General features: G+C 52.9%; 1 protein-coding gene across 4 annotated transcripts in view; it reads left to right on the forward strand.

Moving 5' to 3' along the window:
• GFRA2 (GDNF family receptor alpha 2) overlaps positions 1–26,418 on the forward strand; it is an 84,551-nt gene that overhangs the window by 12,701 nt on the left and 45,432 nt on the right. For all 4 annotated transcript variants that reach the window (XM_044225211.1, XM_044225212.1, XM_044225214.1 and 1 more), the window contains one exon: positions 19,828–20,182. In XM_044225211.1, coding sequence (XP_044081146.1) covers positions 19,828–20,182 — 355 coding nt within the window. The remainder of the gene's footprint in view (positions 1–19,827; positions 20,183–26,418) is intronic.

Here is a 26,418-nt window from a genome sequence, read left to right on the forward strand (position 1 = left end):
GTGGAGCATGTATGGGAATTGCGTAGAATGCATCTACCCTGCAATGGGTCTTGAATCGGAAACTTGGTGTCACTCCCTGAGTTTTTCTTGCCCTGTGGCCTCCTTCTTTCCAGTCCCTAATGCTTGCACTTTGGAATTCTACTTTGGTCAAGTTGTTCAATTTTGTTGTGCCTCAGTTTCCTCAGTTGCACAGTGGGAGAGTACATACCTTGGACTGGCGTGAGGTCTGGATGAGTCAGTGGCTCAGAGAGATGCTGGGCAGCGCAGCTCAGGGCCCGAACAGGAACCATTAGCCGTGGCTCTTGGCAGTAGTGTCATCTCTCCCCGCTCCGCTCTGGGACTCCCCTTCCCCCGAGGGCTCTTCTTCTTGAGCATGACTGAGAGGCCTCTGAGTCCCCTGGCCACTCCTGCCCCAGCTTGCCCCAGGAAGTGAGAGGACTATGGAGCTCTAGCTTGGCTTGCCTTGTGTAGGAGTCTGATGAGTCCGTTGGTTCCTTCTTCTTGGCCTGTTCCCTCTAGCATCTGGGACACCTGCAGGCACAGGGCAGCCGCTCCTGCTCGGGCCCTGGGGAGGGCCTTTCAGTCTTGAGAACTGCTCTGGGGCGGGCGTGCTGGGGAAGAACGCCTTCTGAAGCCATCACTGGGGCTCCAAGGTGGCCATGGGGGCCTGTTCCGGTTCAAGGCTCCAGACCTCGGGATTCTAGGAAGTTTCGTGGCAGTATGTGAAGCCTTCTGAAGTTTATTTTGCTCTAAACCATGGGTTGTCAACAGCTCTAAACCCCACAGCAGGTCAGTAAACGTTGGCGTTTTTACCTGGATAGTGCTCTCCTGTGGGCAGAGCTGTCCCATGCCCATGCGTCGCTGGATGTTCAGCAGCGTCCCTGGCCTCTACCCATGGGATGCCAGGACTAGCACACTGAGTTGTGACAGCCAAAAATGTCTCCAGATGTCCCAAATGTCTCTTGGGGACAAGACTGCCACCAGTTGAGAAACAGTGCTCTAAAACTGTGAAATGAAAGGCTCTCCAGCGAGACCCTAAACCCTTTCAAAAGAAGAATTCTCTCAGAGACTGTTTCTCAAACTTTCTTTTTCCATTATTGGCCCCCCTAAGGAGAAAAGCCAATTCTCTGTAGAGAAATACCATCTTAGTCTTTTAGGGCTGCCCTAACAGAATATTGTGTTGGGGAGCTTCACCAACAGAAATGTATTATCTCATAGAGATTGGAAGTTGAAGATCAAGGTCTGGTGGGGCTTGGTTTCTGGCGAGAGCCCTTTTCCTGGCTTGCAGATGGCCACGTTTTTACTGTGCCCTCACAGGGTGGAGTGAGGGGTGGCAAGGAGGGAGGGAAGGGGAGAGAGAGTTCTTTTCTTTTTCTTCTTTTTAAAATAGGGACACCATTTCTATTGGTCATGGCCCTACCTTCTCACCTTTATGACCTCACCTAACCTGATTACCTCCTAAAGCTCTGTCTGGAAATACAGTCACATTGGAAATTAGGACTTTAGCATATGAATTTGGTGGGTACAATATAGTGCAGAGCAAATACCAAGGAATACCTACTTTTTTTTTTTTTTTTTGCCTACCCAAGAACCAATTTTTGCACCCTTGGTTCCATTGAGAATATGTGAAATCTGGTAATTTCTAAGAGAGCAATATCTAAGAGATTCATATGCGAGAGTACATAGGTACTTGGTGGGGGAAATTAAGGAACCCCATGAGAAAGGAGGCATTGGCGAAAGGGTGACCATCTAGATTTGCCCTTGAGCCCTGATGGTGTTTGGGGGTGGTAGTGATGGAATGGAGACTTCAGAGGTGATCCTGATTGGTTTTGGCTAGAACTCCACCTTAGGCCACTCTTTAAGAGATGGCCTCAGGGCTCAGATACAGGTTAAGAACATTCTCAGCTTGGGGTGCTATAGTGGGGATGCCCTCCAGCCCCGATGTTCTCAGTTCCCACCCTGCCAGTTGGGTATTGTTGGAGGAGTGGGAGCCTTTGGGTTTTCCTCCAACAAAGAAATCGTTTAGGCTTGCTCCTTGAAGGGTCAAGGTCAGAGGTCTGCTTCCCGGGATCCCACTAAACATCTTTCCTTCTTTTGAGCAGATTTTTTTTTTTTTTTAGATTTAAAAAAAAATTATTTACTTATTTATCAGAGAGAGAGTGAGTGAGCAAGAGAGCACAAGCAGGGGGAGCAGCAGGCAGAGGGAGAGGCAGACTCCCTGTCGAGCAGGGAGCCCGATTCGGGACTCAATCCCAAGGCCCTGGGATCATGACCCAAGCTGAAGGCAGACACTTAACCGACTGAGCCACCCAGGCATCCCTCAAGCAGAAAATCTTTATGTAATGGGCTTGATACTCCGCAGGGTAAGGATATTGACAAGTGAGGAAGTTACTGGATCTCATTTCACTGAACCAGATTTATTTACCTGCTGCCCAGATGAAACTAGACCCCACATGACCCTGGATCCCTGGGGTCAGGGAGAGGGCATAGCTTCGGGGTCTGTGACAACCCCCCCTCATCGTTCAGTTCACCCCACTCCATCCAGAGAAGCCCCAGAGTTGGGGCATGGGTGGCTCCGTCTGGGAAGCTTGGGTGCAGAGCTGGGAAGAGGGCCCTGGCCAGGCCAGCAAGAAACCAAGTGGGCCAGAGTGGGGCGCAGAGAAGAAACAAGGCTGGACACCAAGGTGGGAGGCCGGGGCGAGTGCCAGTGCTTTCTCTGCCGCAGATCACCTGAGGGGCTGTGGGCAGGTCACCTCCCTGCTCCAGACCTTGTGTCTCTCTTCTGAAGAAGGAAGACAGAAGCTTAGAGCAGAGCTTCCCACCAAGGCACAAAGACAGCGGCAGTATCGGGTGGCATGCTCAAGTGAGCAGAGCGTCTTGGTGCTGAGGGGGACCTGGGCCTCTCTGTGGCTGCCCCGTGGGGTCAGTATCTGGGCACACACGTCACCTAGCTGTGGCTGGCTGGCTGAGAAGGTCTGGCTTGCGGGACCCAAGATCTGTACTGGGGCTCTGGCATGATGAGGCTGCCACTCTCGAGAACTGGGCGGAGCCCGTCTACTCGTGCACAGACCCAGAGTTGGCTGTGCATTGCCTCCTCCATCATCTCTGCATGGAAAGGCTGTGGGTGGGGAGCATGGGGTCTCTGTGGTCCCGCTCTGGGCCACACTACGCCCAGTCAGGGCCCTTGGGACTCGGAAAAGGATACTCTTGTAGCTTTGGGGTTCAGTTGCTACTATCTCCTTCACATCTAGTGTCTAAGAATTTGGGTCCCTGTTGTTGGAGCCTCCTGGAACATGTGTTCTTTATCTCTGGCCTCCTCTCTCTGTTGGCGTTCTCAGAAAGTCCCACTGGGAATCTGCTGGCAAAAAAAGCTGCCAGGATTCCTCCAGCACTGTCTGATGCCAGAGGCTCTGGGGCAGGGACCAGCCTCCCCTCCTCTCTGCCTAGTTCAAAGACAGGCCCTAGGATCAGTGACTGGGGCCGGGATTTCTGGTGTCCTGTTAGCCCTGAGTCCAAGGCTGGAAGTAGAGCAGGCTGGCTCTGCCCTGAACCATGGTGGCAGTGATGTTGGAGGTGTCCAGGTGGAAAGGGAGAGTTCATGGGGAAGTGAGATTTTTCCTGTTTCTAGCCATTCGCTGCATTTGCAAGCAGGGGGAGGCGTGCTTAGGGAGGTAGCCCAGTGCATGAGAAGAGTGTGGGCCTTAAGGCGGGCAGTCCAGGGTTTGAATCCTGACCTGGCCACTTAGTGGAGCGTGACCTTGGGTCTCACTGGGCCTTCTCGAGCTGTAGTGCCTGTGTTTGTAGAGTGGGAACAGGATCCTTAGGGGCAGGACTGCTACCGAAGATTTGATGAGAAGATTCGATGAGAAAGATTCGATGTAGGTAGAGTAACAGAGTTATCCAGCCTGTGCTGAGGATGCTCAGTAGTGGAACAGGGGCTTGGTGGGGGTGGGGGGTGCTGAAGTCGAAAGCCACTCCATCCCCAGGTGTCCGTGACCCCGTGAATACCGCATCCCAGCTCGTCGCACGTGGGGAGGCAGGAGAGGATGGAACAGGTGAGAAGAAGGTCTTGTTAGGGAAGGGAGAGACTGTTCAGGCGGAGAGAGGTGGTGGAAGGGTTCTGTTCTCCATTCCGAGGCTGAAGGGTCTGGGAGGCCCAGGCAATGGTTTCCCTCGTAACCACGGGCCACGCCTGGGGGACAGGGAGAAGGAATAGATGGTGGCTGCCTCTGCTGGGCTGTGCATTCTTGGTGAGTGTGGGGAGCTTCCAAGGGGCTCTGCGCCCCTCGAGTGCCTTACCAGGTGCTTGGGCCTGGAGCATGTTTATGTAAACATGTCTTTTCTGCAGCTGGAAGGGACTTAGAGATCACCTAGGCCCACTTCTTCTCCTGGCAGGAAAGGAAATGGAGACCCTGAGAACAGGGACAGACTGGACTGGGATTCAGGTCCTTGATACCACCCTGCCCAGGGTCTGCCTCAGGCAGGTGCCTCGAAGCCCTGGTTTCCTCTTACACAGCAATAGAAACACTTACCTTCTAGTGTTTTTGTTGGGACTAAATGAGATCCTGCAGGTAAATGCTTGACTCAGTGTGGGGATATTGCACTGAAATGTGTAGCTATTTAAAACTTATTCTGTAGTGGTTGGCCTGGAAACTTGCATCTGGGAAATGGTTGCAAGCCTTTCAGTGACGTGAGGCGGCCTCCCACCCATGATAGGGCTTGGTGGGGGCTGGAGTGGGAGGTGACTGGGCAATTTTCATAGGACAGTAGGTTCTGGGGGCTCCTGCTGAGGCATCCTGGCCTTGGTGAGCCACACTTTGGAGGGGTGGGGACGGACACATGGAGCCTAGTGAAATGTCTGGACTGGGAACTCTTGTGGGCTGGAGGAAGATGTAGTGGGCGGCATCTGCCTCAGTTTGACCAGTAAGCCTCTGGGGTGGGGGGCCGCCTTGCCTGGATAGGGGCAGGAAAGGCCTAAGGATGTTTCGGGCTCCACTGGTCCCCTTTTTGGGCGCTTAGAAGTGGAGGGGACTCTATCCCTGCCAAGAAGCCTGGCAGGTGGCGCCTGACAGAGAAGAGCCACCCTTCCCCTTGGTACCACAGCCTTCTCATGTGCTGGGGCACGAGTGTGATCGAGGGTGTTGGTCTGTGTCTACACATCCGCGCTTCTCGTGTTCCTGTGGGTGCTTCGCACAGTGCTGGCCTCCTAATACAAATCCACAGAAGATTCTGGAGAACTTGGTAGGCCTGCTAGAGCTAGTTTGCATCTTGGCCTTACCCTATCAGCTGGGTGACCGCAAGGTGGGGCACCTGATCCCTCTGACCCATCAAACAGAGCAGTTGGGGCCTGCCCTGCTGGGATTGGCGCGGGGGCACCCTGGGTGAAGGCTGTGGGTGTCACTGCTGAGGGTGGGAGGGAGCTATTGGCTCCTGGGGGGTGTTAGACCGCACAAGGCAGGTGGCAGAGAGGTCCAAGCAAGTCTGAGGGGCCTGTGCGTGCCACATCTTTGGAGTATCTGAGACTTAGGGAAGGGCAGGGTGCTCATAAGTGCTTCGTGGTGGGGGCGACCTGTTGAGTAAGCATTGAGCTTGCTGTGTTCTAGATACTACATCAGACCCTGCTTTAGAGTGACGTAGACTCATGTCCTCACTGTCTGGTGGGGTGAGCAGACACCCACTTAGACACCTGCTAGGAGGCTTATTGGTGGTGGTGGTGTAGACCAAGGGCCGCCCCACGAGTTCAAGGAGCCTGGGTAAATCAGGAGCAGCTTGGAAGAGGACAGAGGGTTCTGGGAATGCCATTTCTGGCAGCATCATGGCTTAGAGGCCTGGCCCAGCTGGGGTGATGGAGGAACCACACATCCTCTGGGCCCCGTGGGCTCTGAGGACAGTGAAGAGAGATGCTTGTGTCAGAGGTGATGTTGGCCTCTCTGGGATCTCTGTGCTTGGGACTTTTGCCTTGGACTTCTCCAGGACAGGGCTCAGCATGACTGCCTGGCTCAGGGACCTGGGTCCCTGGGGAGGGGTCCAGGAGAGGGTCAGGTCCTAGGCTCCAGAGCCAGGCCTCTGGGAAGGACACCTCAGTGGCCAGAGTGGGGGGCCTGACTTGGCTCTGCCAGATGCCTCAGGAGGCCCCTTCCTTTCCCTGGCTCTTCTGAGCGGGTGCTCAGAGCCTTTGTGCCCCCAGCCCCTCCTCCCCTCAGGTCGCTTAGCGGAGGCTGTAGAGAAGGGGCTTTATAGGCTCAGTCTCAGCAGGTTGGCTGGCGCCTCTCAGATGCCCCCCTCTGAGGCAGCCCCTGTGAGGAGGCTGTGGGGGAGGTTTGGGGACTGAGGGCAGGGGAGGAGCTGAGGAAGCAGGCAGCCTCTCTCCCTGCCCCCCTGCATGGTGGCTTAGGCGATAAACTGCTTATCCTCAGGTTGTCTTCCTGAGCCGAATGCAGAAGCGTGTTATTTAAATTTCAAAATCACATTCTTCTCCTAACAGCTGTCAGAGACTCTGAGTGTCAACGAAAATTGGGCTTTAGCTGCAGCTCTGTCACCTCTTACCCCTCCCTTCTCCTGAAGAACTCATCCCATGGCCAGGGAGAGAGGGTTTGGGGTGGGCAGGACAGGGCCTGTGGGGACGGGGGAGGGGAGGTGATGGTGTGGATGGAGTCAGGTGCCCAGTGACTCCTGCTGTGCTGGTCAGCAGTTGAGAGAAACTGGGAGGAGACAGGCTCCGCCATCAAGGGGGGTGAGGTGTTTCTCTCTCCGTTTCCCTTCCTGCTCTCTCCTATCTGTGCCGGTGACCTCAGCTCCTGTCAGTCGCGGGGTGAGGGAGGATTTGCTTGCCCTCAGGTGTGAGCAGGGTGTTGGTGACATCATGTTTTGTTGCCTTTGTGTCTAAAGAAGAAATTGCTATGAGAAAAAAGAAAGGAAGGAAGTAAGAAAGAATAGGAGAAAACAAAGTTTAACAACAAAGAAAGGCTTTTTAATGGTAGGATTTGAGATGCCATGGTTGGGGTGAGGTTTCGGAGTGCAGACATTTCTCCCCCTTTTTAAGGGGGCGGGGCAGAGGGAAAGGGAGAGAGAGAGTCCTAAGTCTCCACACCCAGGGCAGAGCCTGATGAGGGGCTCCATCTCATGACCTCTCATGAGATCACGCCCTGAGCCAAAATCAAGAGTCAGACCCCTACCTGACTGAGCCACTCAGGTGCCCCTCCTGGTACTTTTAAAATAATATCTCAGGGCGCCTGGGTGGCTCAGTGGGTTAAAGCATCTGCCTTCAGCTCATGTCATGATCCCAGGGTCCTGGGATTGAGCCCCGCATCAGGCTCTCTGCTCAGCGGGGAGTCTGCTTCCTCCTCTCTCTCTGCGTGCCTCTGCCTACTTGTGATCTCTGTCAAATAAATAAATAAAATCTTTAAAATAAAATAATATCTCTTAGGGGCACCTACTTGCTTCTCCTCAGGTATATAAGACAGGCTCTGCCAGCAGTGATGATGGACGGGGGTGGGGGAAGTTCTGGGCTGGGTCTCTCTGCTTTTTAGAGCCTCCTGACATGATTCTACAAGATTCCACATACCGCCCTCCCTCCAAACATGCTCCTGGTTTAGTCAGGAACCGTGTTCATCTTACTTATCCCAGTATAAGGCAGGGTTTGGTTAACTGCCCTGGGAATGCCCCTTCCAACCATTTCTGTTGAATTTTTTTCCTTTTTAAAAATATTTTATTTTATTTTATTTTTTCAGTGTTCCAAGATTCATTGTCCTATCTGTTGATAGACTCCTTTAATCCCAAGGCTGTGGAGAGAAAGGAATGGGTCTGAAGGGGGTCAGGTTAGAGTGTGTGGAGGGTGGTGTGTGTGCGTGTGTGTGTGTGTATGTGCTGTGAGCATGTTATGTGTTTGCATGTGGAATGGTGTGTATGTATGAGTTTGTGTGTGGGGGTGTGTGTATGAGTTGATGTATGTGTGTGGGGATGGTGGTGTGTGTGTATGAGTTGGTGTATGTGTGTTTGTGGAGTGGTGGTGTGTGTGTGTGTTGGTGTGTGTGTGTGTGTGGTGTATGCATGTTGTAAGCATGTTATGTGTTTGTGTGTGGAGAGGTGTGAGTCTGTATGAGTTGGTGTGTATGTGTGTGGAGTGGTGGTGTATGTGTGTATGAGTTGGAATATGTGTGTGTATGAGTTGGTGTATGTGTGTGTGTGTGGAGTGGTGGTGTATGTGTGTATCAGTTGGTATATGTATGTGTGTGGGTTGTAAGCATGTTATGTGTTTGTGTGTGGAGTAGTGTATGTGTATGAGTTGGTGTGTGTGGGGTGGTGGTGGTGTGTGTGTGGGGTAGTGTGTGTGTATATGAGTTGGTTTATGTGTATATGTGGGGGTGGTGTGTGTTGTGAGCATGTTATGTGTTTGTGTGTGGAGTAGTGTGTGTGTGTGTGAGGTGGTATGTGCATGTGGCATGTATGATATGTGTGTGGGGGCCATATATGTGTGGCGTGTGTTTTGTGTGGAGTGGTATGTATACATGAGGGTGTGCACATGTAGGGTGTGTGTGTGTGTCCTGAGAAGGAAAGTGGAGAGGGGTGATGTGGCCCTTCCCTCAGTGGAACTGTCACTGCCTTTAGCCCTCTTTCCTGCCTCCTAGGGGAGCCCTGGGAACACTGGTACAAGGGTGAATACAGAGGGAAGGGATGGGAGATTTTCCCATTTGAAGATGGGAAGGCCATTTTCACATGATTAACAAAAATAATTAATGGAATAAACCTATATATGTGTGTTTTGGGGCTTCCTACAATCTGGAGGTTACATCATTGAACTCTGGATGCTTCCGTCCCATCTCACAGATGTGGGGGGTGTGTGAATTCATCCCTCAAACTCCAGAAGCATCCGTGTGTGCTGTGCCCTATTCTAGGGGCTGGAGGTATGTCAGCGAACAAGACAAGGGAGTCATTGCTTCTTATGGAGCTTATTTCTATTTTTCTGAGACAGAGAAAAACAGAAGACAAGCCAACAAACAAATGAACAGCACCACCAACAAAAAGATGGTGACAGATGCCACTCAGGATTAAATAGGAGGCTAGGACAGAGGTGGCTGGTGGCCCTTCCCAATGGGGAGGGCCAAAAATCGGACTCCTAGGAAGGATCTAGCCATGGAATCTGGGGAATGGCAGAGGGCACATCTAGGGGAAAGTCCCAAGGAACTTCGGGAGGGTGGGGCCTGGAAAGGCGATATGGCTGGGGCCTGGTGGAGTGAGGGGGAGGTGGTGGTTGGGAGGTGGGCACAGGTGCAGGCAGGGGCCAGCTCCCTGGGCTGCGGCCGGCAAGTTAAGGACTCTGGGTTTCATTTTAAGAGTGGTGAGAAACGTTGGAGGATTTTAATCACTTGAGTAGCACAGTATGATTTCTACTCGGGAAAGCTTACTCTTGCACTAGGGATAGCGGTTTTTGGGGCAGTGGAGGGCAGGGGAGGAAGCTGGCGAGCAATTAGGGGCTGTTGCACTGGTTGGACTCCTAAGATAGGAGGGGCTGGAGAGGGTGCGTGATCTGGGATCTGGTGTGGGACAGAGCTCAGGACAACTGGTGATTTAGGCTTGAACCGTGATGTTACTCCCACGTATTAGGATAGGGAACAGGGAAGGAGAGCTTGGGGGACAGTAATCTGGAGTCCTCTGTCAGCCACAGTAGGGTGGAGGTTCTAGTCAGAACCTCTGCCTGAAAATGCCAAGTAGGCAGTTGGATGTAAGCCTGGAGTTCTGAGGAGAGATCGGGGTTGAGATGTAGGTTGAGAGTCGTTAGCATATAGATGGTATTTAAAGCTGTGGACCCATGAGGTCACCTAGCAAGAGTGTGTGGACAGAGAGCGAGCGAGGCTGGGCTCTCCATGCAGGGGTGAAGAGCAGCGAAGAAGCTGAGATGAGGGCTGATGGGGAGGGGAACCCAAGTCAGGGGTGTAGGGGGGATGCCAAGAGAAGTGCAGGTCTCAAGAGGGAGGAAGGGGTCAGCTATGCCAAATGTAGCCAAGAGGTCAAGTCAGAAAAGTTTAGAGACATTTACATATGGCAGCATAGAGGTCACTAATGACCTTGACCGGAATGTCTCAGTGGGGCCATGGGTTGGAAGTTTGATTTGGGCAGGATCGAAGAGAGGATGTGAGGTACGAAGGTTAAAACAGCAGTGGTAGGTGGCTTTTTGGAATTTCTTGATGAAGAAGGACTTCTCATGGTGAGAAAAGTGTATTTCATAATTAGTAAAAAAATTTTAGCTTGTGGTTGGTGCTTCTAATCCTGCATCCATTCACCACAAATAAAAAATGCTGATGAAGGATTTAGGTGAATTACATCACTATGAAATACTTTAATTTCGGTTTTTAATTGTTATAAATACAAAATTGAAGCTAACACACCACTGCAGGAATTGGTGTGAGTATGGTAAAAATTCTAGTTGAAAAAAAAATCCATCCAAACTACATTTAAAAAAAGACACAGAGCCCCGAAAGTGGCTGAAAAATTCCCTTCCAATGTGAAATTATGAAATTTTAATTTTTAATTGCTTAAAACACAAAATTAAGACTAATAAGGCTTTTGAAGAATGGGAAAGAATTCTGACAGTGGTTAAGATTTGACAAAATATAAAATGATATTCAAGAGCAATCGATTTTTGGAATTGATTTTCAGTGAATTTGCCATTCATCAAATGGACTTTTGGTGGGTTGGCCTGCTTCCAAAAACACAGCCGACCCTGGAGGGTGCTGGAGCAGCTGCATGTTGTGTGGGGCTGGGGGTGAGCGGGAGATCCCAGGGAAGGTTGAGGATACAGGGGAGCCTGGGACTGCCGCTGGTTTGAGGAGGGCAGCACCCACAGTGGCGGGGACGAAGGTGGTGGTCCCACTGGATCCCTGGGCCTTGAGTGAGGCCAGATGGCTGGCAGGCGAGGCACTGGGACTAGCAAGGTCATCTCTTGGGGAAGCTGAGGACCACTTCATGCAGATGGTATGGGGCTCCTGGCTGCCGCTCCCAGTGGTGAGGAAGAGCCTGGAGTTCCCGCTCTCTTAGGCTTCTGGATGACCTGAGAGCACTCTGCCCCCTGCTCCTCAGTGAGGAGACTGGGTACCCTTCTGTCTTGTGGGGTGTGGTGTGTGGGGCTGGAGCAAGAGGTGCATGGGGTGAGTCTCTTCTGCAGGGTTATGTGACCGTAGATTGATGGGAGGAGGGAAGATCTTTCCAGGTGGGGAACACATTTGTAAACAAGCATTTATGGGGTGTGTGCTGTGTCCCGGAGCCGCGAGAGGACTTTTTATCTACCTTATCCTGTCTGATCTTTAGCATTGTCCTATGTACTGGCAGGCTGGGAGTTTCATCCTCATTTTGCAGATGAGGAAAATAAACAAGGCTCAGAGAGGTTGCGTAACCTGTGATGCTCACTCTGCTAGCTGGTGGCCCAGGGAGGTCCTCTGCCTCCCGGCTGGGCCAGAGCTCCTGCTCATAATCACCAGCCAGACCTGAGCAGGGATGGGCGGGGACCCTGGTTAAGCCTGCAGAGCAAGCCTGGGGCCAAGGGCAAGTTTCCGTTAGTTACTTCATTATAATCTCATTTATCCTGGCATGTAAACTCCAGGAGGGCAGGAGGCTTTGTTGCTTTTGTTCATTTCTCCAGCTGTGCTCCTCATGTACGGGTGCTCAGTACGCCAATGTTGGGAGTGAGTGGATCTTGAGGGGCAGCTGGGCATGGATGGCCCCATGAGGCCGATGGGTGTGGAGGTGATGGTGTGGGTGGCTGGAACCCAGTGGGGAAGGTGCGCTCCCTCTAGCTCTCCACGGGTCCTGTCTTCTATCCAGCCCTATTTAGAGTGCATTTTGTCTGATCTCCTTGTCGACTGCCTCTCTGTTCACCCTTATGTCCCTAATTATTTGGACTCAGTTGAATAGTTGTCCTTCTCTTCGAAGCTCTTGGCTTGGTTCCCAGGACCCCTCACTTCCCACCACCACGTGGTGCTCTCCTTCCCAGCGTCCACCGAATGACGGTGTCCGAAGCTCCGTCCTGAGCCCTTTCTTCTACTTTAGTGTCCCCTCAACCTAGGCAAACTCATTTAGTCCTATGGCAGCAAGTGGCCTCCACATCAGTCATGCTGTTTTATGCCTCTAGCTCAGACCTGCCTCCTACACTCCAGACTCATTTGTCCTCCTGCCGTTTCAACATCTCCCCTTGGACAGCTAGTAGGCATCTTATACTTCAAGTGAAAACATCATGATGTGTTTAGTTCTGCCCTCCTTCTCCCCTCCAGGTCTTTCCTGTTTCCTAAGTGATTCCACCATCCACCTGGTGCTCAGGCCCAACACCCAAGAGTTTTCCTGGAGTTTTCCAACTCACCCTGTTGGTTTTTTCTCCAAGTTATATGCACAGTGGGCTCAGTGTGTGATGTCTTTGTAGTCACTACAGTACCCATGATACCTGTGGCTTCTCTCTCTTACTTGTGCTTCATTAAGGTAAACCTCAGCCACATTACCCTCCCTTTGGCTTGTGAACACACCAAGCTCATGCCTGTCTTAGGACCTTTGCACCTGCTTTTCCTTTTGCTTGGGATTCTCTAACCCTGGAATTTTTTTGCATGTTTCACTCTTCCTGCCACCATGCTTTCTCAGCTTGGATGTTGCATCCTAGGACAGGCCCTCCCATCCCCCATTTATTCTTTTCAGAATGACTGACTGCCAGGCGACAGGGGCCTGGGGTCTGGGCATGGAGGAGGCAGGTGCACTTGTGAACCCTAGGACACATGAGCATGTTTCTTTGAGTATACATGCTGGGTTTGCCTGGGGCCAGGGTGAACTCCTTTTAGCCTGTTTCTAAATGAGGTGGGACAGGAGCTTCCTCACTCCCTGCACTCCCTTCCTCACTCCCTCATATCGTGTGTGTGTGTGTGTGTGTGTGTGTGTGTGTGTGTATGGGGGGGTGAGGGTAGGCAGGAGAATCACAAAATGTAGAAGTCCATATAGTTCAAAACCTGTCATTTTCCAGGCGAGATATTAAGACTCAGAGAGGGCCGGGCTTTGTCTGGGGATTGACCCATTCATTGGGAGAGGCAGAGACAGTCAGGCCTCGGACTCCTGCTCTGCTGGCAGAGCTGCAGAGTAGGGCCCAGGGAGCTGGGCTCGGCTTGCGGCTGGACACCGCAGCCAGAAATGAGATTAGGGGTAAGCAACAGGCTGGCAGTTTCCTGGAAGGCCAGAAGCAGAACAGAAGCACCCGGTGCCCCACTGGCTTGCAAGAATCACAGAACGCCTTCTACACTCGCTCTGACGATTTCTGCTCCCATAGGGAGAGGCCTGTCGGCCCCTGGAAGGTCAGCCTTGATGAGCCTCCTGGTGGGGTTGGGGGCGAAGCCCCCAGGGGGCATGCTCTGATGATGTCAGAGGGCTGTCAGTGCTAGGAGGCGGGAAATCTGCAAAGTGCTTTGCCTTCTGCTGAGGGTGGGTTTGGTAAAAGGTGTGCTGGATCGGGAACCTGCGTGTTTGAGGAGGGTGCTGCCAGCCCAGCCCCAGCTCCAAGTCTGTGGTCCCGCAAGTTCGGAAGGCAGCCTCAGAATCACTGGGGAGCTTGCAAAATCCAGAGTCTTAGGCACCGCCGCAGAGCTCTTGATGGGGAGGTGTGGGGCCCATGCGTTTGCATGTAATGGGCACTTCAGGTGACTCCCAAATGCACGGAAGTTGAAGAGCCCCAGCTGTCAGTCAGTGACCTCCCTCCGACTGCACACACAAGGCTGTTGGAATGGGAGAGGGGCGAGGAATACACATTTTTATGTTAATAGCAGTGCATTTTAACATATATTAGAAAAGTCCAGAACTAACATAGATGTTATCATTTAGGATAAATCTGGGTAGGTATTAAAAAATGTAAAGGGGTGCCCGGGTGACTCAGTCAGTTAAGCGTCTGACTCTTGGTTTCCACTCGGGTCATGATCTCAGGGTTGTGAGATCGAGCCTCCGGCGGGGGGGCCTCTGTGCTTGGTGTGGAATCTGCCTGAGATTCTCTCCCTCTCCCTCTGCCCCTCCCTGCTCCCTCTTGTACGTGCACTTGCCCTCTCTCTAATAAATAAATAAATCTTTAAAACACTTAAAAAGTGAGTCAATTAAAGAATTTAAACATTTTACTTATGTATTAAGAGAGTTCTTTAAAGGAGAAATTAATTAAATATTAGTACGTGTGGTACCGGTAGCGTGGCAGAGGTGGACCAAGGCAGACTTGGCTCCTTACAAGGTCATACACTTATTTCAAGGATATTGGTTTTAAGCTCTAGGGATGGATGGTCATCGGCTCAGGGCAGCTCCCCAGGAGGAAGGAGGGGAGGCAGGTGAGGCTTGGCTGGGGTGAGGGAGCCCCTCTACGGCTGTTTCCCTGACTCTGGCCTTAGGGAAGGACAGGGAGGGAGGGCAGGAAGAAGCCAGGGTGTATCTCTCAGGGGCAGAAGCCCAGAGGCTGTGTTCACCAAGGCTTTGGAAAGTGCCAGGTCTGGTTCAGTTTCCCCTTGCTCTCCCTGGGGCAGCTGTTTCCCTTGACTCCTTGGCCCATCTGGGTTCCTCTCAGTAGGCCCAGGAGACCTAGATGTGTGGGGGGTAAGCAGAGTGAGTGTGGAGAGCAGGCTGGCCCAGGCCTTTTTGCCCTTCTACCGCCTGAGGCCTTCGCAGGTCCTGTGTGGTCTCTGCTAGGGTTGTGGAGGGGTGTGAGGGGAGGAGTAGCAGTGGCCCCTCTTTCCTACCCTTTGGACATTTCAATCAAGGGGCTGAGCCCCACACTGGGGGAGGCTGGTGTTTGCAATCCAGCACTCCCTCCTTCTTCCCCCACTGGTGGGAAGAGAAAACAGAAGCCTTCTGGAGCCGGGAGAGAGGTGGCTCAGTGGTGGAGAGAGAGGCAGGGCGTGTGGGAAGGGGCTGTCTGGTCGGCCTGCCTGCCCCAGGAACGTGTCTCCTTGCTAGAAAGGAAAGCCGAGCCCAGGCCAGCCTCCGGGGTATTCTCCGCCAGGGCCAGAACCCGCTCTGAGTGGGGGTCTGAAGGGGCCGTTCTCTACCAGGGTGGGCACCCGCTCCAGGAGGGTCGGAAGGGGCTTCTTCCCTGCAACTAGGCAATTGCTGTTACAGTTGCCACATTTATTGTTTTTTCTAGGAAATTTACCAAGTTTTGGCCCAGGGGTTTACATTTCCCACCCCCTAGCACAAGCTTTCACTATTCAAGCTCCAAATGGAAGGCACTGAGGCTGTAATTACTCCGGCATTAGCTCAGGAACACGCTGAGAGGAGCAGGGGCAGAGCACCTGGGGAACCTAAAAGCAGCCGCAGGCCTGAATTAGCTGCTTCTCCATGTGCCGAGTCGCCCCGCTCCTCTCCGGGGCCCTCGTCATCCTCGTTCCCCTCCACCTCCGCCCCAGGCTGCTTTGCTGGCTCTTCCCTTCTGCCTGCCGGCATCCTGACAGGTGCAGGGAACGTGGAAGCATAGCCCAGTTGGTGGGGGGAGAGAAGGCTTTGTAGACGGGGTGCCCCCAGAACAGCCTGTGTGCAGACGGGCGTCCTTGGATCCTGGCCCCGGGCAGGATGGTGTGGCCTCAGCTTGGGGCGACTGCTTGGGAGGCCGCACCCCACTGTGGACAAGCCCCTCTTCTGCTCTCCTGAGCCCCTCTTTCAGTCTCCATCTCCAGGCTTCCTGAATTGCTGTCAGCTCCTCCCAGCTTTTGCCCAGCTCCTTGTTGACTCAGACAGGGACCTGCTTTGTACTCTTTTTGCTTCCTCTGACTCATGCTGTAGGTTCAGCTCAGATACCACCGCTTCCGTGACCCCTGGTCTGGGCACGATGCTTTCCTCTCTGCTCCCACAGCACCCTGACTTCCCTGGTGCACGGGTCAGGCCCTTTGTTTCCAGCTGGGTCTCTGAGGAACTCCTTGGCACACAGTAGGCCTTCAGTAAAGATTTGTTTTTCCAGTGAGTGGGAAAACCAACCTCGGTTCTCTTTCTGTTTTAATCCCCCTTTTGTTTCTATGAGAAGAAGAGAGGGAACTTTTCTCTTTCGGCCTTTGTGGGGCTGTTGTTGGCAGGGTATTGGGGTGAGGTCCCGTCTTTGTCTATCGCGCCTCGACTTCCACATCTACACCCTTCTGGGCCACATGGATACTTGCTTACATGTGGTCTTATGTTGACCTCTATTGCTGACTCTGCATCAGTTTGGCTTCTTTAATAACATTAGCCGACAACTTTTGAGTACTTGTTAGGAATTAAATATTGTTCTAGGTACATTTATTCTTTCACTTGTTAAATTTGTCTTCAATACCTACCATGCACCAGACATTGGGAAATATGGATACAGCAGTGAGTATAACCAGTAAAGCTCCTGCTTTTATGGAGTTTGTATTTGACACAAACAAATGACTAAGGGAGCATATACTGTGGTAGACAGTGATGAGTTGTGGGAAAAAGAGATCAGAGCAGGGGTAAGGGGAGTGTTTTCTTATTATGTATAGTGTGGTCCAGAAGGATTCACAGATAAGGTAGCATTTGAACAGACACCTGAAAGAAAGGAGGAATGATGATGGTGGAGAGCTTTCCAGGAGGAGGAAATAAGTGCAAAGGCCCTGAGGTCAGGGCACAGTCCAGGAAGAGCAAGTCCAGGAAGAGCATTTTGCCTTGTGGCTAGAATGGAGGAAGTGACCAGGAGGAGTAGAAGGTGAGGTCATCCAGAACAGTGCAGGCTAACAGAAATATAAGTCACCTATATAATTCTAGGTTTTCTAGTAGCCACATTAAAAAAGTAAAAAGAAGCAAGTAAAATTAATTTTGACAATATATTTGTTTAAGATATTTCTAGAATAGTATTGCTTTACTGTGTAGTTAATCTAAAAAATTATTAATGAAATAATTTACATTATTTTTTTTTTCTTAGCAAGCCTTAAAAACCTGTGGATATTTTCAAAATCTGGTATAGACCTCTCATTTTGGGTTAGCCACATTTCAGGTTCCATGGCCATGTGTGGCTAGCAGCTACCATATTGGACAGCACAGGTATAAAGCCTTGAAGACCACACCCTGAGTGAGAGGGGAAGCCACTAGAAGCGTTGGGGCCCAGGAACATTATCTCTCTGCCTTGGGTTCTAGAAGGTTCACTCCAAATGTGATGAGAAGATTGCTTTGAGGCAGGGGTTGGGATGGGCACAAGGACAGAAGAGGGAGATGAGGAAGCGAAGCTCTTGCCAGCATGTGGTGAGAATGGCATGTGGAGTGCTGGGAGCAGTTGCAGTGGTGAGAAATGCTTGCATTCTGCATGTATTTTGGAGGTGAAACTACCTGGTTTTTCTGACGTGGTGTGTGAATGTGAGAGGAGTCATGGATGTACCAAGATTTTTGGCCTGAGCTACTGGGAGGGTGAGTTGTTTTCAGAGGGATGAGGAGGACTGGGGCTGCGGAACAGCCTCGTGGGGGAACATGTAGGTTTGGCTAAGTTTGAGATGCGGGTGTCAGCCTTTCAGGTAGAGAGGGCAAGCAAGTAGTTGGACATACAAATCTGGGGCCTGGGGGGAGATCTGGGTGGGGACAAGCCATGAGTGGGTGCACAGAGAGAAGAGGGGGCTGAACCCTAGAGGAGAGTGCCGAAGGCTGCTCAGGTGAGTACCGGAAGACCAGCAGAGAGGGGAAGGATGTGAGGAAAGGGGGCTGGAGGGGGCCATTGGCTGTGTCCAGTGTCCTTATGGGCTGAGGAAGAGGAAGGCCCAGGATCCCTGACCACTGGCAAGAGCGGGAGGTCAATGCTAGGCTGCAGTGGGTCCAGGTGAGACCAGGAGAGGGGAAAGAGACTGTTGGTATGGACAGCTCCTTTGAGGGGTTTTGCTTTCAAGGAAGCAGAAAAACAAGGTGCTACCTTAACGGTGGGTGTATGATCACAAGGAGGCTTTTTTCCCCTTAAAGACCGGTGGTATAACAGCTGATGGGGATGATCTCATAGACAGGGCAAATTTACCATGCAGGCAAGAGAAAAAAATGAGCTAGCTCATTCATGCTTACAGCAGTGCTATGTGGGAGGCACTCTTTTGTAGACGGGTAGACTGAGGCAAGGGAAGATTCAGTTACTTGTCCAAAGCCACACAGTAGGGCTGTCCAGTGATGATGCCTAAAGTTTAGAGCACCCAGTCTTAACCACTATGCTATGCTATTCTGTCTCTTGGTTTCCTAGCTAGAGTTGTGAGCTCTTTGAGAATTGGGACCAGCTCTTACACATCTGTATCTGACATAGCACCTAGCAGAGAGAAGGCGTGCAGAGGGGCATTTGGTAGATCTTTAATGACCCAGAGACCTGAACACCAGGAACTGTGCTGGAATGCTCAGGCACCTATGCTGGCCAGGGCGGGGGGCGGGGGGCTTTGTGTGGAGAGGAGCATGCTGTCAGCCTCCCTCACCCTGCATCCTTCCCAACACCACGACAGGGGTGGTGCTCACTAAATATTGGCAAGACTTTACTGGGTAGATGAAGAATGAATGAAAAAGGTGCAGCTCACCCATCCTAAAAAGCTGAGCTGATGGTGTACACAGTGCTGGCATGACTGGATCCCTGCTCTGGTTTACTCCCAGTGTGCTGGGTGATCTGAGCCAAGCCCTTGGCTCTGTCCGAACATCTCAGGTGGGCACGCACGGACTGGATTCCCGCCTCCCTCCGCTGTCTGTCATTAGGATGGCCAAGAGGCCCTCTGTGGTGGGGGTCGGCTGGCAGGGGAGGGTCAGGTGGTCCTTAGAAGAGCTGAGACCTGTGGGCTAGGGTAGCCACCACAAAGGGAGCCTGGGAATTCCCGAGAATCCTGCTTCATGTCCGAGGCGCTCCACTCCACGGGCAGTGATCCCAAACTCAAGGGCGCGGCACCGACGCCGAAGTCGCCATATCCAGCATGCCTACCCTTTGGCTGGCTATGCGCTCGGCCCTGTTAGAGTCCAAGCTGGCCTTTAGCCTCTCCCTCGTCCTGCTGGTCTCCCACTGGCACCATCCTTTGTAATGGTTCTCTGGACCAACTGGCCCCTGCAGCACCCCTGCCCTGGCGCCTTCTGAAATGTGTAGGGACAGTTTCCGTGGTCCTGTGGTGGCCCTGATGGTGGTGGTGGTGGCTGCTGAAGGTCCCATGATGGGACCTGTCCCTCCCTGAACGCCAGCAGGACCCCAATCAGAAGCCTGCTCAAATGTGCAGCTGCTGGATGCCTGGGGGCCTGGGGGCCCGTCCTGCCTCAGCTGCCATTCGGTTGTACGGACTAGAGCCGGTCACTTTATTTTCTGTTACCCGCGTTTGTGAACAGGACTGCAAACCCCTAGTTGCTTGCCATTTTGGTTGTGATACTTTTTTTTTTTTTTTTTTAAGATTTTATTTATTTATTTGACAGAGAGAGAGAGAGAGAGAGAGAGAGCGAGCACAAGTAGGGGGAGAAGCAGGCAAAAGGAGAGGAAGAAGCAGGCTCTCTGCTGAGCAGGGAGCTCGATGTGGGGCTTGATCCCAGGACCTAGGGATCGTGACCTGAGCCAAAGGCAGAGGCTTTAACCCACTGAACCCTCCAGGTGCTCCTGGTTGTAAGTTTTAAACAAGACAGAATGAACAGCCCTCCTCATCAGAGCTCCCCACAGGTACAATTGCTCTGTACCAGGGGCTGTCCTAAGCCTGTGGTGGACCCCTTTAGTCATTCATTTAAATCTAGCTGCCTGTTAGGTGTCCCCACTTCACAGATGAGGAGACTGAGGTGAAGGGCATCATGACCGCTGGGAGGTGTCCCCCGGGAGCAGGTGGCTGTGGGCCTCCGTCCCCCGGCCAGCCTGTGACCTGCTCTCTCCTCCCCCTCCAGGGACAGGAGCAGACCCAGCGGTCAGCGCCAAGAGCAACCACTGCCTGGACGCCGCCAAGGCCTGCAACCTGAACGACAACTGCAAGAAGCTGCGCTCGTCCTACATCTCCATCTGCAACCGCGAGATCTCGCCCGCCGAGCGCTGCAACCGCCGCAAGTGCCACAAGGCCCTGCGCCAGTTCTTCGACCGCGTGCCCAGCGAGTACACCTACCGCATGCTCTTCTGCTCCTGCCAGGACCAGGCGTGCGCCGAGCGCCGCCGCCAGACCATCCTGCCCAGCTGCTCGTACGAGGACAAGGAGAAGCCCAACTGCCTGGACCTCCGCAGCGTCTGCCGGACGGACCACCTGTGCCGGTAAGCGCGCCGCCGCGGGTCGGGACTCCGCGCTTGCGGGACCCCGGGGACGCGGACACGCGCAGACCAAACTGCCGGCCACTCATTCATTCATTCATTGATTCATTCATTCATTGGCGCACGGGCTTGTGGTTTGTCTGCCGGCTGCGTGCTCAGCGCGTACTTAGGACCGTGCAAAACCAAGGTGAACAAGCCAAGGAGGGTAGAATTTCAAATCAGAGACCCCTAGAGCCTGGACTAAGAAGGGGCCCTCCGTGATTTCAGTCCCACCTCTGAAGGAAGTCCCCACCTCATGTCCCCAGGATGTGGTGTGGCCATCAGGAAGGGGCTCTTCTACATCACAGAGGTAGCTCTCTCCGCCCGGCGGGCTGAGCCAGGCTGGTGGGGCCCTGGAGTGCGGGTCTGAGTCTGACTGCCCGGGGTTGACTTTCTGCTCCCTCGCTGTGTGAACGCGAGCAAGTTGTCAACATTTGTCCAGTTGGCTCTCTTTCACCTGTAAACGGGACTAACAATGCCCATATCCCAGGGTCCTCATGAAGATTAGATGATGGGATGTGTGCCCCAAGCCTAGCACAGAGCCTGGCTTAGAGGAAATGCTTAGTAAGTGTAGCCTAATGATCGGGAAGGTTTTTTCAGTTGTGACGGTGAGTGGGAATGTGCTTCTGCACAGTTCTTCTGTCTTCTCTGCTTGCTGTTAAGTGTTTATCTAGTCCCTGTTGCACCCAGCATTCCGTTTTCAGGGCCTGCAGAGGCGAACATTGTGTTCTGAGAGAAACAGCCAGTCTGGAAGGGAGGACGGACAAGGCAGCCTTCCCAGTGCAAGGGTGTGAGGGCTGTGGGCTCTCCGATGAGGCAGCATCAGGAAGGGGCATCTGCCTCAGCCTGGGGGCCCAGGGAAGGGGGTCTTCAGCTGAAACTTGAAAAATGAGAAGGAGGAAGCCCTGGAGTGTTGTCAGCTGGAAAAGCGTGTGCAGAGGCTGTAGGAGAGAGCCTGGCCTTATGGGGCGCTGCAGATGGTGGGTGCTCGCAGTGAGGGCAGTGGGCTGGGGAGGCCACAAGTGGGGCTGCTGGAGAAACGGAAGTTTACTCATGATGTGCTGGACGATGGTTTGCCAGCAGATGTAGGAGCAGAGAGAAGTGTACCATTTCAGATATGACTGGTGAGTAGACTTGACAGGACAGGTTGATTGGGTGAATGTTCGTTTCCTGGAGGCACAAGTCATTTCTGTTTTGTTTATGCCACACCTCATCCTACACAGAGAGCCTGGCACATGATGAGCACTCCACAAACATCACTGGAATGGATAAATGAATGATGACCGCCATGTTTCCTAGTCAAGTAACTGTGGGATGAAGGAGCCATTCAGTGTGTGTGTGTGGGGGACAGGGTTGGATGTGCAGCATTTGTGGTGCCTGGAGGTCTATTGCCATCCTCTTGGCTATGTTTGGGGGCATGCCCAGTAAAGCGGCTAGAGTGGAGAAGTGGGTTTGGGAGCTGTTGGACACCTCATTGGTGGTTAGAGCCCCAGCAGTGGGTGGAATGGTGCAGGGTGGGGTGGTGGAGCCCAAGAGGGAGTCTAGGCTGGAGAGGCCTGAAGATAGGAGAAGCCATTGGTGTGGATAGTGAGTCAGAGCTCTGCTGGACACTCAGGTTCTTCAGGGAGGGACAGAAGAGGGGGGGCTTGTGACAGGGAGGCTCACATGTGGAAGGACAGCCAGGAGAGAGTGGCGCAGATTGCAGAAGAGAAGAGCGTTCCTGAGGGAGGGAGTGACTAAGATGTGATGCCTCATGGTGTGTATGTGCATGTATAGGTGTGAGTGGACATGAGAGGGAGTGTGTCTGTATGTGAGAGTGTGAGAGTGTAGGAAAGTGTATGTGTGAAGGAGTGTGTGAATCCGTGTGTGAGTGAGTGTGTGAGTGGAGGGTTGAAGCCAGTTGTGGTTGGTCTGGGCCTGGCAGGAGGCACAAGCGGAGTACTGAGGCAGAGGCTGCAGAGGGAAGGGAGGCCTCTTTGTACTAGGGGAGTGCTGGGGCCATGTTGGATGAAGGGGGAATGCTGGTTGGCTTTGGAAAACGAGATGCTGAGTTCCGAGGCTCTGGTCCTGATCCTCAGAGCCAGCTGCAGGGCTCTGGAGAGCTATGAAGGAGGGGCCTTTCTCTCTTGTTTTCTTAAAAAAAAAATAGGCCTTATCACCTATAGACGCTGATTGAGGCCATTTAAAACAAACTATGCAGGGCACTTGGGTGACTCAGTCGGTTTGGCTGCTATCTAGTGATTTCAGCTCAGGTCACATCTCAGGGTTTTGGGATCAGGCTCACATCGGACTCTGCTCAGCAGGGAGTTGGCCTGGGGATTCTTTCTCCCTTTCCCTCTCTCCCTCCTCCTGCTCACACACACACGCTCTCTGCCTCCCTCTCTAAAATAAATAAATCAGGGGCGCCTCAGTGGCTCAGTGGGTTACAGCCTCTGCCTTCAGCTCAGGTCATGATCCCAGGGTCCTGGGATTGAGCCCCGCATTGGACTGTCTGCTCAGCGGGGAGCCTGCTTCCCTTCCTCTCTATCTCTCTGCCTGCCTCTCTGCCTACTGGTGATTTCTCTCTGCCAAATAAATAAATAAAATCTTAAAGTAAATAAATCAATCTTGAAAAAGAAAAGAAAAGAAACTGTGCATACAACAGGAGCATGGTTAGAAGAAGGAAGTCAGGGCCCTACCAAGGAAGTCAGGAGTGCATGCTTCAGGTCTAGTCTAGCAGTCGCTGAGCTGGGGCTCTGAGCCCGGTGGTGGCTGGGATAGAGTGGGACCTGATGGGTCCCATGAGTCCCAAAACATGATGGAAGGGAGCATCGTGGTTCTCAGAAGGAGATGGATTCCCTCCTTCTAGGTGCTAACATGGCCTGCCAGGCCATCTCACACAGTGTATGTGCAGGGACAGATGTGCCAGGAGCTGGGCCTGGGAGGGAGCTGGAGCATCGCTGAGTCTGAGCCCGGGAGTGACACGCCAGGGCCCTCAGGAGCCTGTGCCCCCTTGTGGGCTGGGGAAACTGTGGCTGGCGGGCAAGCCCCCCTCAGCTGTCTCCAGGAGGGGTGGTAACAGAGGAGCCCCGGGACCCCCTTCACGAGTCCTCTGTTATGGAAGGACGACATGTGTGGCTCCCGGGGGGTCTGCGGCCTTGTGTGAGAGGGAGACTTTAGAGCAGGGTGATTTCAGGCTCACAGAACCTCTGGGTCATTTGAAGAGCTAGAGGGGCTTTTCATTTGTTTTTCTAGGGGTGGGGGAAGCCAGGAACAAGAATTTGGGGAGTAAGCCTCACATCATAGAACCAGGGGCTGTTTCAACAGGTTTAAGCTTCGGGAGGGTCAGGAATGAAGCGTCCCTGGAACTAAGGCCTGCTGGTGTCTGAGAGGCACTGAGCCGGGTGGGGGAGACCGAGCTTCAGGACCTAAACTGAGACAGCAGGCACCGTGGGACCCACGGATGGTGCAGTCTCTGCATGTTTGAACTGGGTCAAGGATAAAAGTTCTAGGAGCTCCAGGGTGTGACAGGGTGAGCTCCTGGTCTAGAACCAGGTCATTCCTCCACCTCTCCTTGCCCAGCCCCCAGCCATGAAGGGTTGTAAAGTGTGGTCCTGCGAGTGGAAGGACAGGGACGGAGGAGGGCCTGGAACATTGTTCCAGCCTGGGCAGGTGTCCTCTGGGCAGCTTTACTGGTCAGCGTCGAGGCTTGAGGCAGGGTGGGAATGGTGCCCTCGGGTGAGACAGAGTGATGGTGGTGGACGGAAGTGGTCGTCATGGACACCCTCGAGCTGCAAGACCTGCCCTGGTGGTCGTGGATGGGCTGTTTCACTCCTTATGCCCTCCTTGTCTTTACTGATCACCGAGGGATGCTCACCTGGCTCCAGGGACCCCTCCAGGTCTGTGAGTCAGTCTGCTGGGGCAGCCTTCTCCCACTGCATCTGCTGTTCTCGAGGTTTTGTATCTGGAGAGATGAGCTCTCGGCGCAGGAGGACATGGCAGAGACACCTCTTGGGGCAGAGGATCTGGGAGGGCAGATTTGAAGGACTCCAGGGCAGGCCAGCAGGGATTGTTTTTCCATGCACCTGCAAGCCTGACTTACTGACCTATGGACACTTTCTCCATGTCCGCGGAGGAGCCTAGGAGGGAATGCGTGGCTTGGAGGGGGCTTGTAGAAAAGAGGCAGCCCAGGCTTCATTTTCCTCTATACCCAGGGAGGAGCACCCTCCTTTCCCTTCCTGACACTGGATCCTTTTAGGTTTCTGTCCTCCAGGGTGGACACAACAGGTGGCAATCTTTACTGTGAAATGGGAGAGCCCAGTGCTGGGGTGTTTGGGTCAGGAAGTGGAGACCCCAAGCCTTCCTTTCCTGGATACTTTAATGGACAAAGCTGGCCTTGATGGGGGTCATGGGGAAGCTTCTTTGAGCTGACTCTTTGGGAATGGGGCCCTTGCCTGGAGGCTTCTCTCAGAACCTGCCCTGGGCTCCAGGGCTGTGCACCCAAGCCTGGCTAGCCCCCCTTCACTATATTGCCAAGGAAAACAGGAAAGCAGGCCCAGCTATGCTTCTCCCTGGGTGAATATTGGCCCAGCGTTCCTGGGGGGCAGCTCTGCCAGAGCCCACCTCACCTGGCACTATGTTAAAGCAGGCCTGTTGGTTTGTTCTGGGGCATACCCAGAGGCAGGCCTTGTCTCTCCCCAGGGTGATATTTAACAGACTTTGCTGTGCCATCTTATGAAATGTTGGTAACCACAAGGTGTTGGGGTTTAAAGAAGCCTTTGGTTAAACAAGAACATCTCCTTGTAGGCCTAGGGATAATGGGAGGCATTTCAAATTCCTCCCTTGGAGCTTTTTTTTTTTTTTTTTTTAAAGATTTTATTTATTTATTTGACAGACAGAGATCACAAGTAGGCAGAGAGGCAGGGAGAGAGAGAGGAGGAAGCAGGCTCCCTGCGAAGCAGAGAGCCCGATGTGGGGCTCAATCCCAGGATCCCGGGATCATGACCTGAGCCGAAGGCAGAGGCTTTAACCCACTGAGCCACCCAGGCGCCCCTTCCCTTGGTTCTTTGGACCAGGATCAATGTGGAAGCTTCCTACTAAGAAGTTGCATACCCTGTCTCTAGCCTTTGTCTGGTTCCTATCCTGTGAGCTTCTAGAGCTGTAAACGTCAGACCAGGAGAGGCTTTTCCTTTTACAGTGTTCTGATATGGAGTCTGAAAAGCCCAGAGAATCTCTTGGAATGAATCCATGGAATTTGGCTCAATTCTCTCTCTCACCCCAGCCCCGCTAAGGGCCATGACCTACTTTTTTTTTTTTTTTTTTTTTTCTTTAAACACAATCTTCTGATTGCTACTCTCCGCTTACCTTCGCTGTAAGGATGGCCTGGATTGCGTGTGTGTGAGCGCATGGGGGCGGGGTATGTGTGGCTGGGAAGCTGTGGGGAGGATGAGTCTGTTGTCCTGTAAACGGTGTCCCTTTCAGGCCTTGTTTGGAAGAGGCTCTCTGAAATGCCCTGTTCCTCTCGGTCTACGGAGAGGACATAAATAACTCGGTGCTGGCGCTGTGCCATATCCCAGGCTGTAATTTCACCTCCAGGGGCTGAGGATGTGTATAAATAGACTCCAGCCCTGGGCTACCCTGGCTGTCTGGGTCTCTTCATGCAGTGGCCACTGTCCTTGTCCAGGAGGACTGCTGAAGGCAGAGGGCTTGGGGTCCCCTCTACCAAGGCTGTCCACAGGGAGTGGGGAGGAGTCCTTCAGGCAAGCCCGCCCTCTTGCTTAGCTTAGGCATGTCTGGTGCCTGTAGGCGGTGTATGTGGACACGTCCGCATTTGATTCTTGGCTCCCTGGAGTGGTTCCTCAGCGTCCTCTGGACTCTTTATAGAATAATCCGTTGGCTGATGTTTTTAGTGGGTTATCTCTAAATAGCAGCAAATGATTATTTGCAGGGGGCGTGTGGGCTCTGGGGCTTCCAAGCCTTCCCTTCTCTCAGAGGAGAAGGTCTTGACTATCTTGAAATCATATACAAAATTTTGTGCGTGTGTTCCAGAGAGAAATGTGTGGCCTTCATGAGATCCACAAAGGGTTTCTTGACCTCTCAAAACTTACAAACCTCTGCTTTCTCTGGATGGCCAGCTTGGATGGGCTCCCTGGAGGATTGGAGTGACTGATCCAAGATGCTGGCCACAGGCCCGGGCGGGACAAAATGGCCGCCCTGATGGA

This window comes from Neovison vison, chromosome 11, assembly GCF_020171115.1.
Source record: "Neovison vison isolate M4711 chromosome 11, ASM_NN_V1, whole genome shotgun sequence".
Classification (NCBI taxonomy): Eukaryota; Metazoa; Chordata; class Mammalia; order Carnivora; family Mustelidae; genus Neogale; species Neogale vison.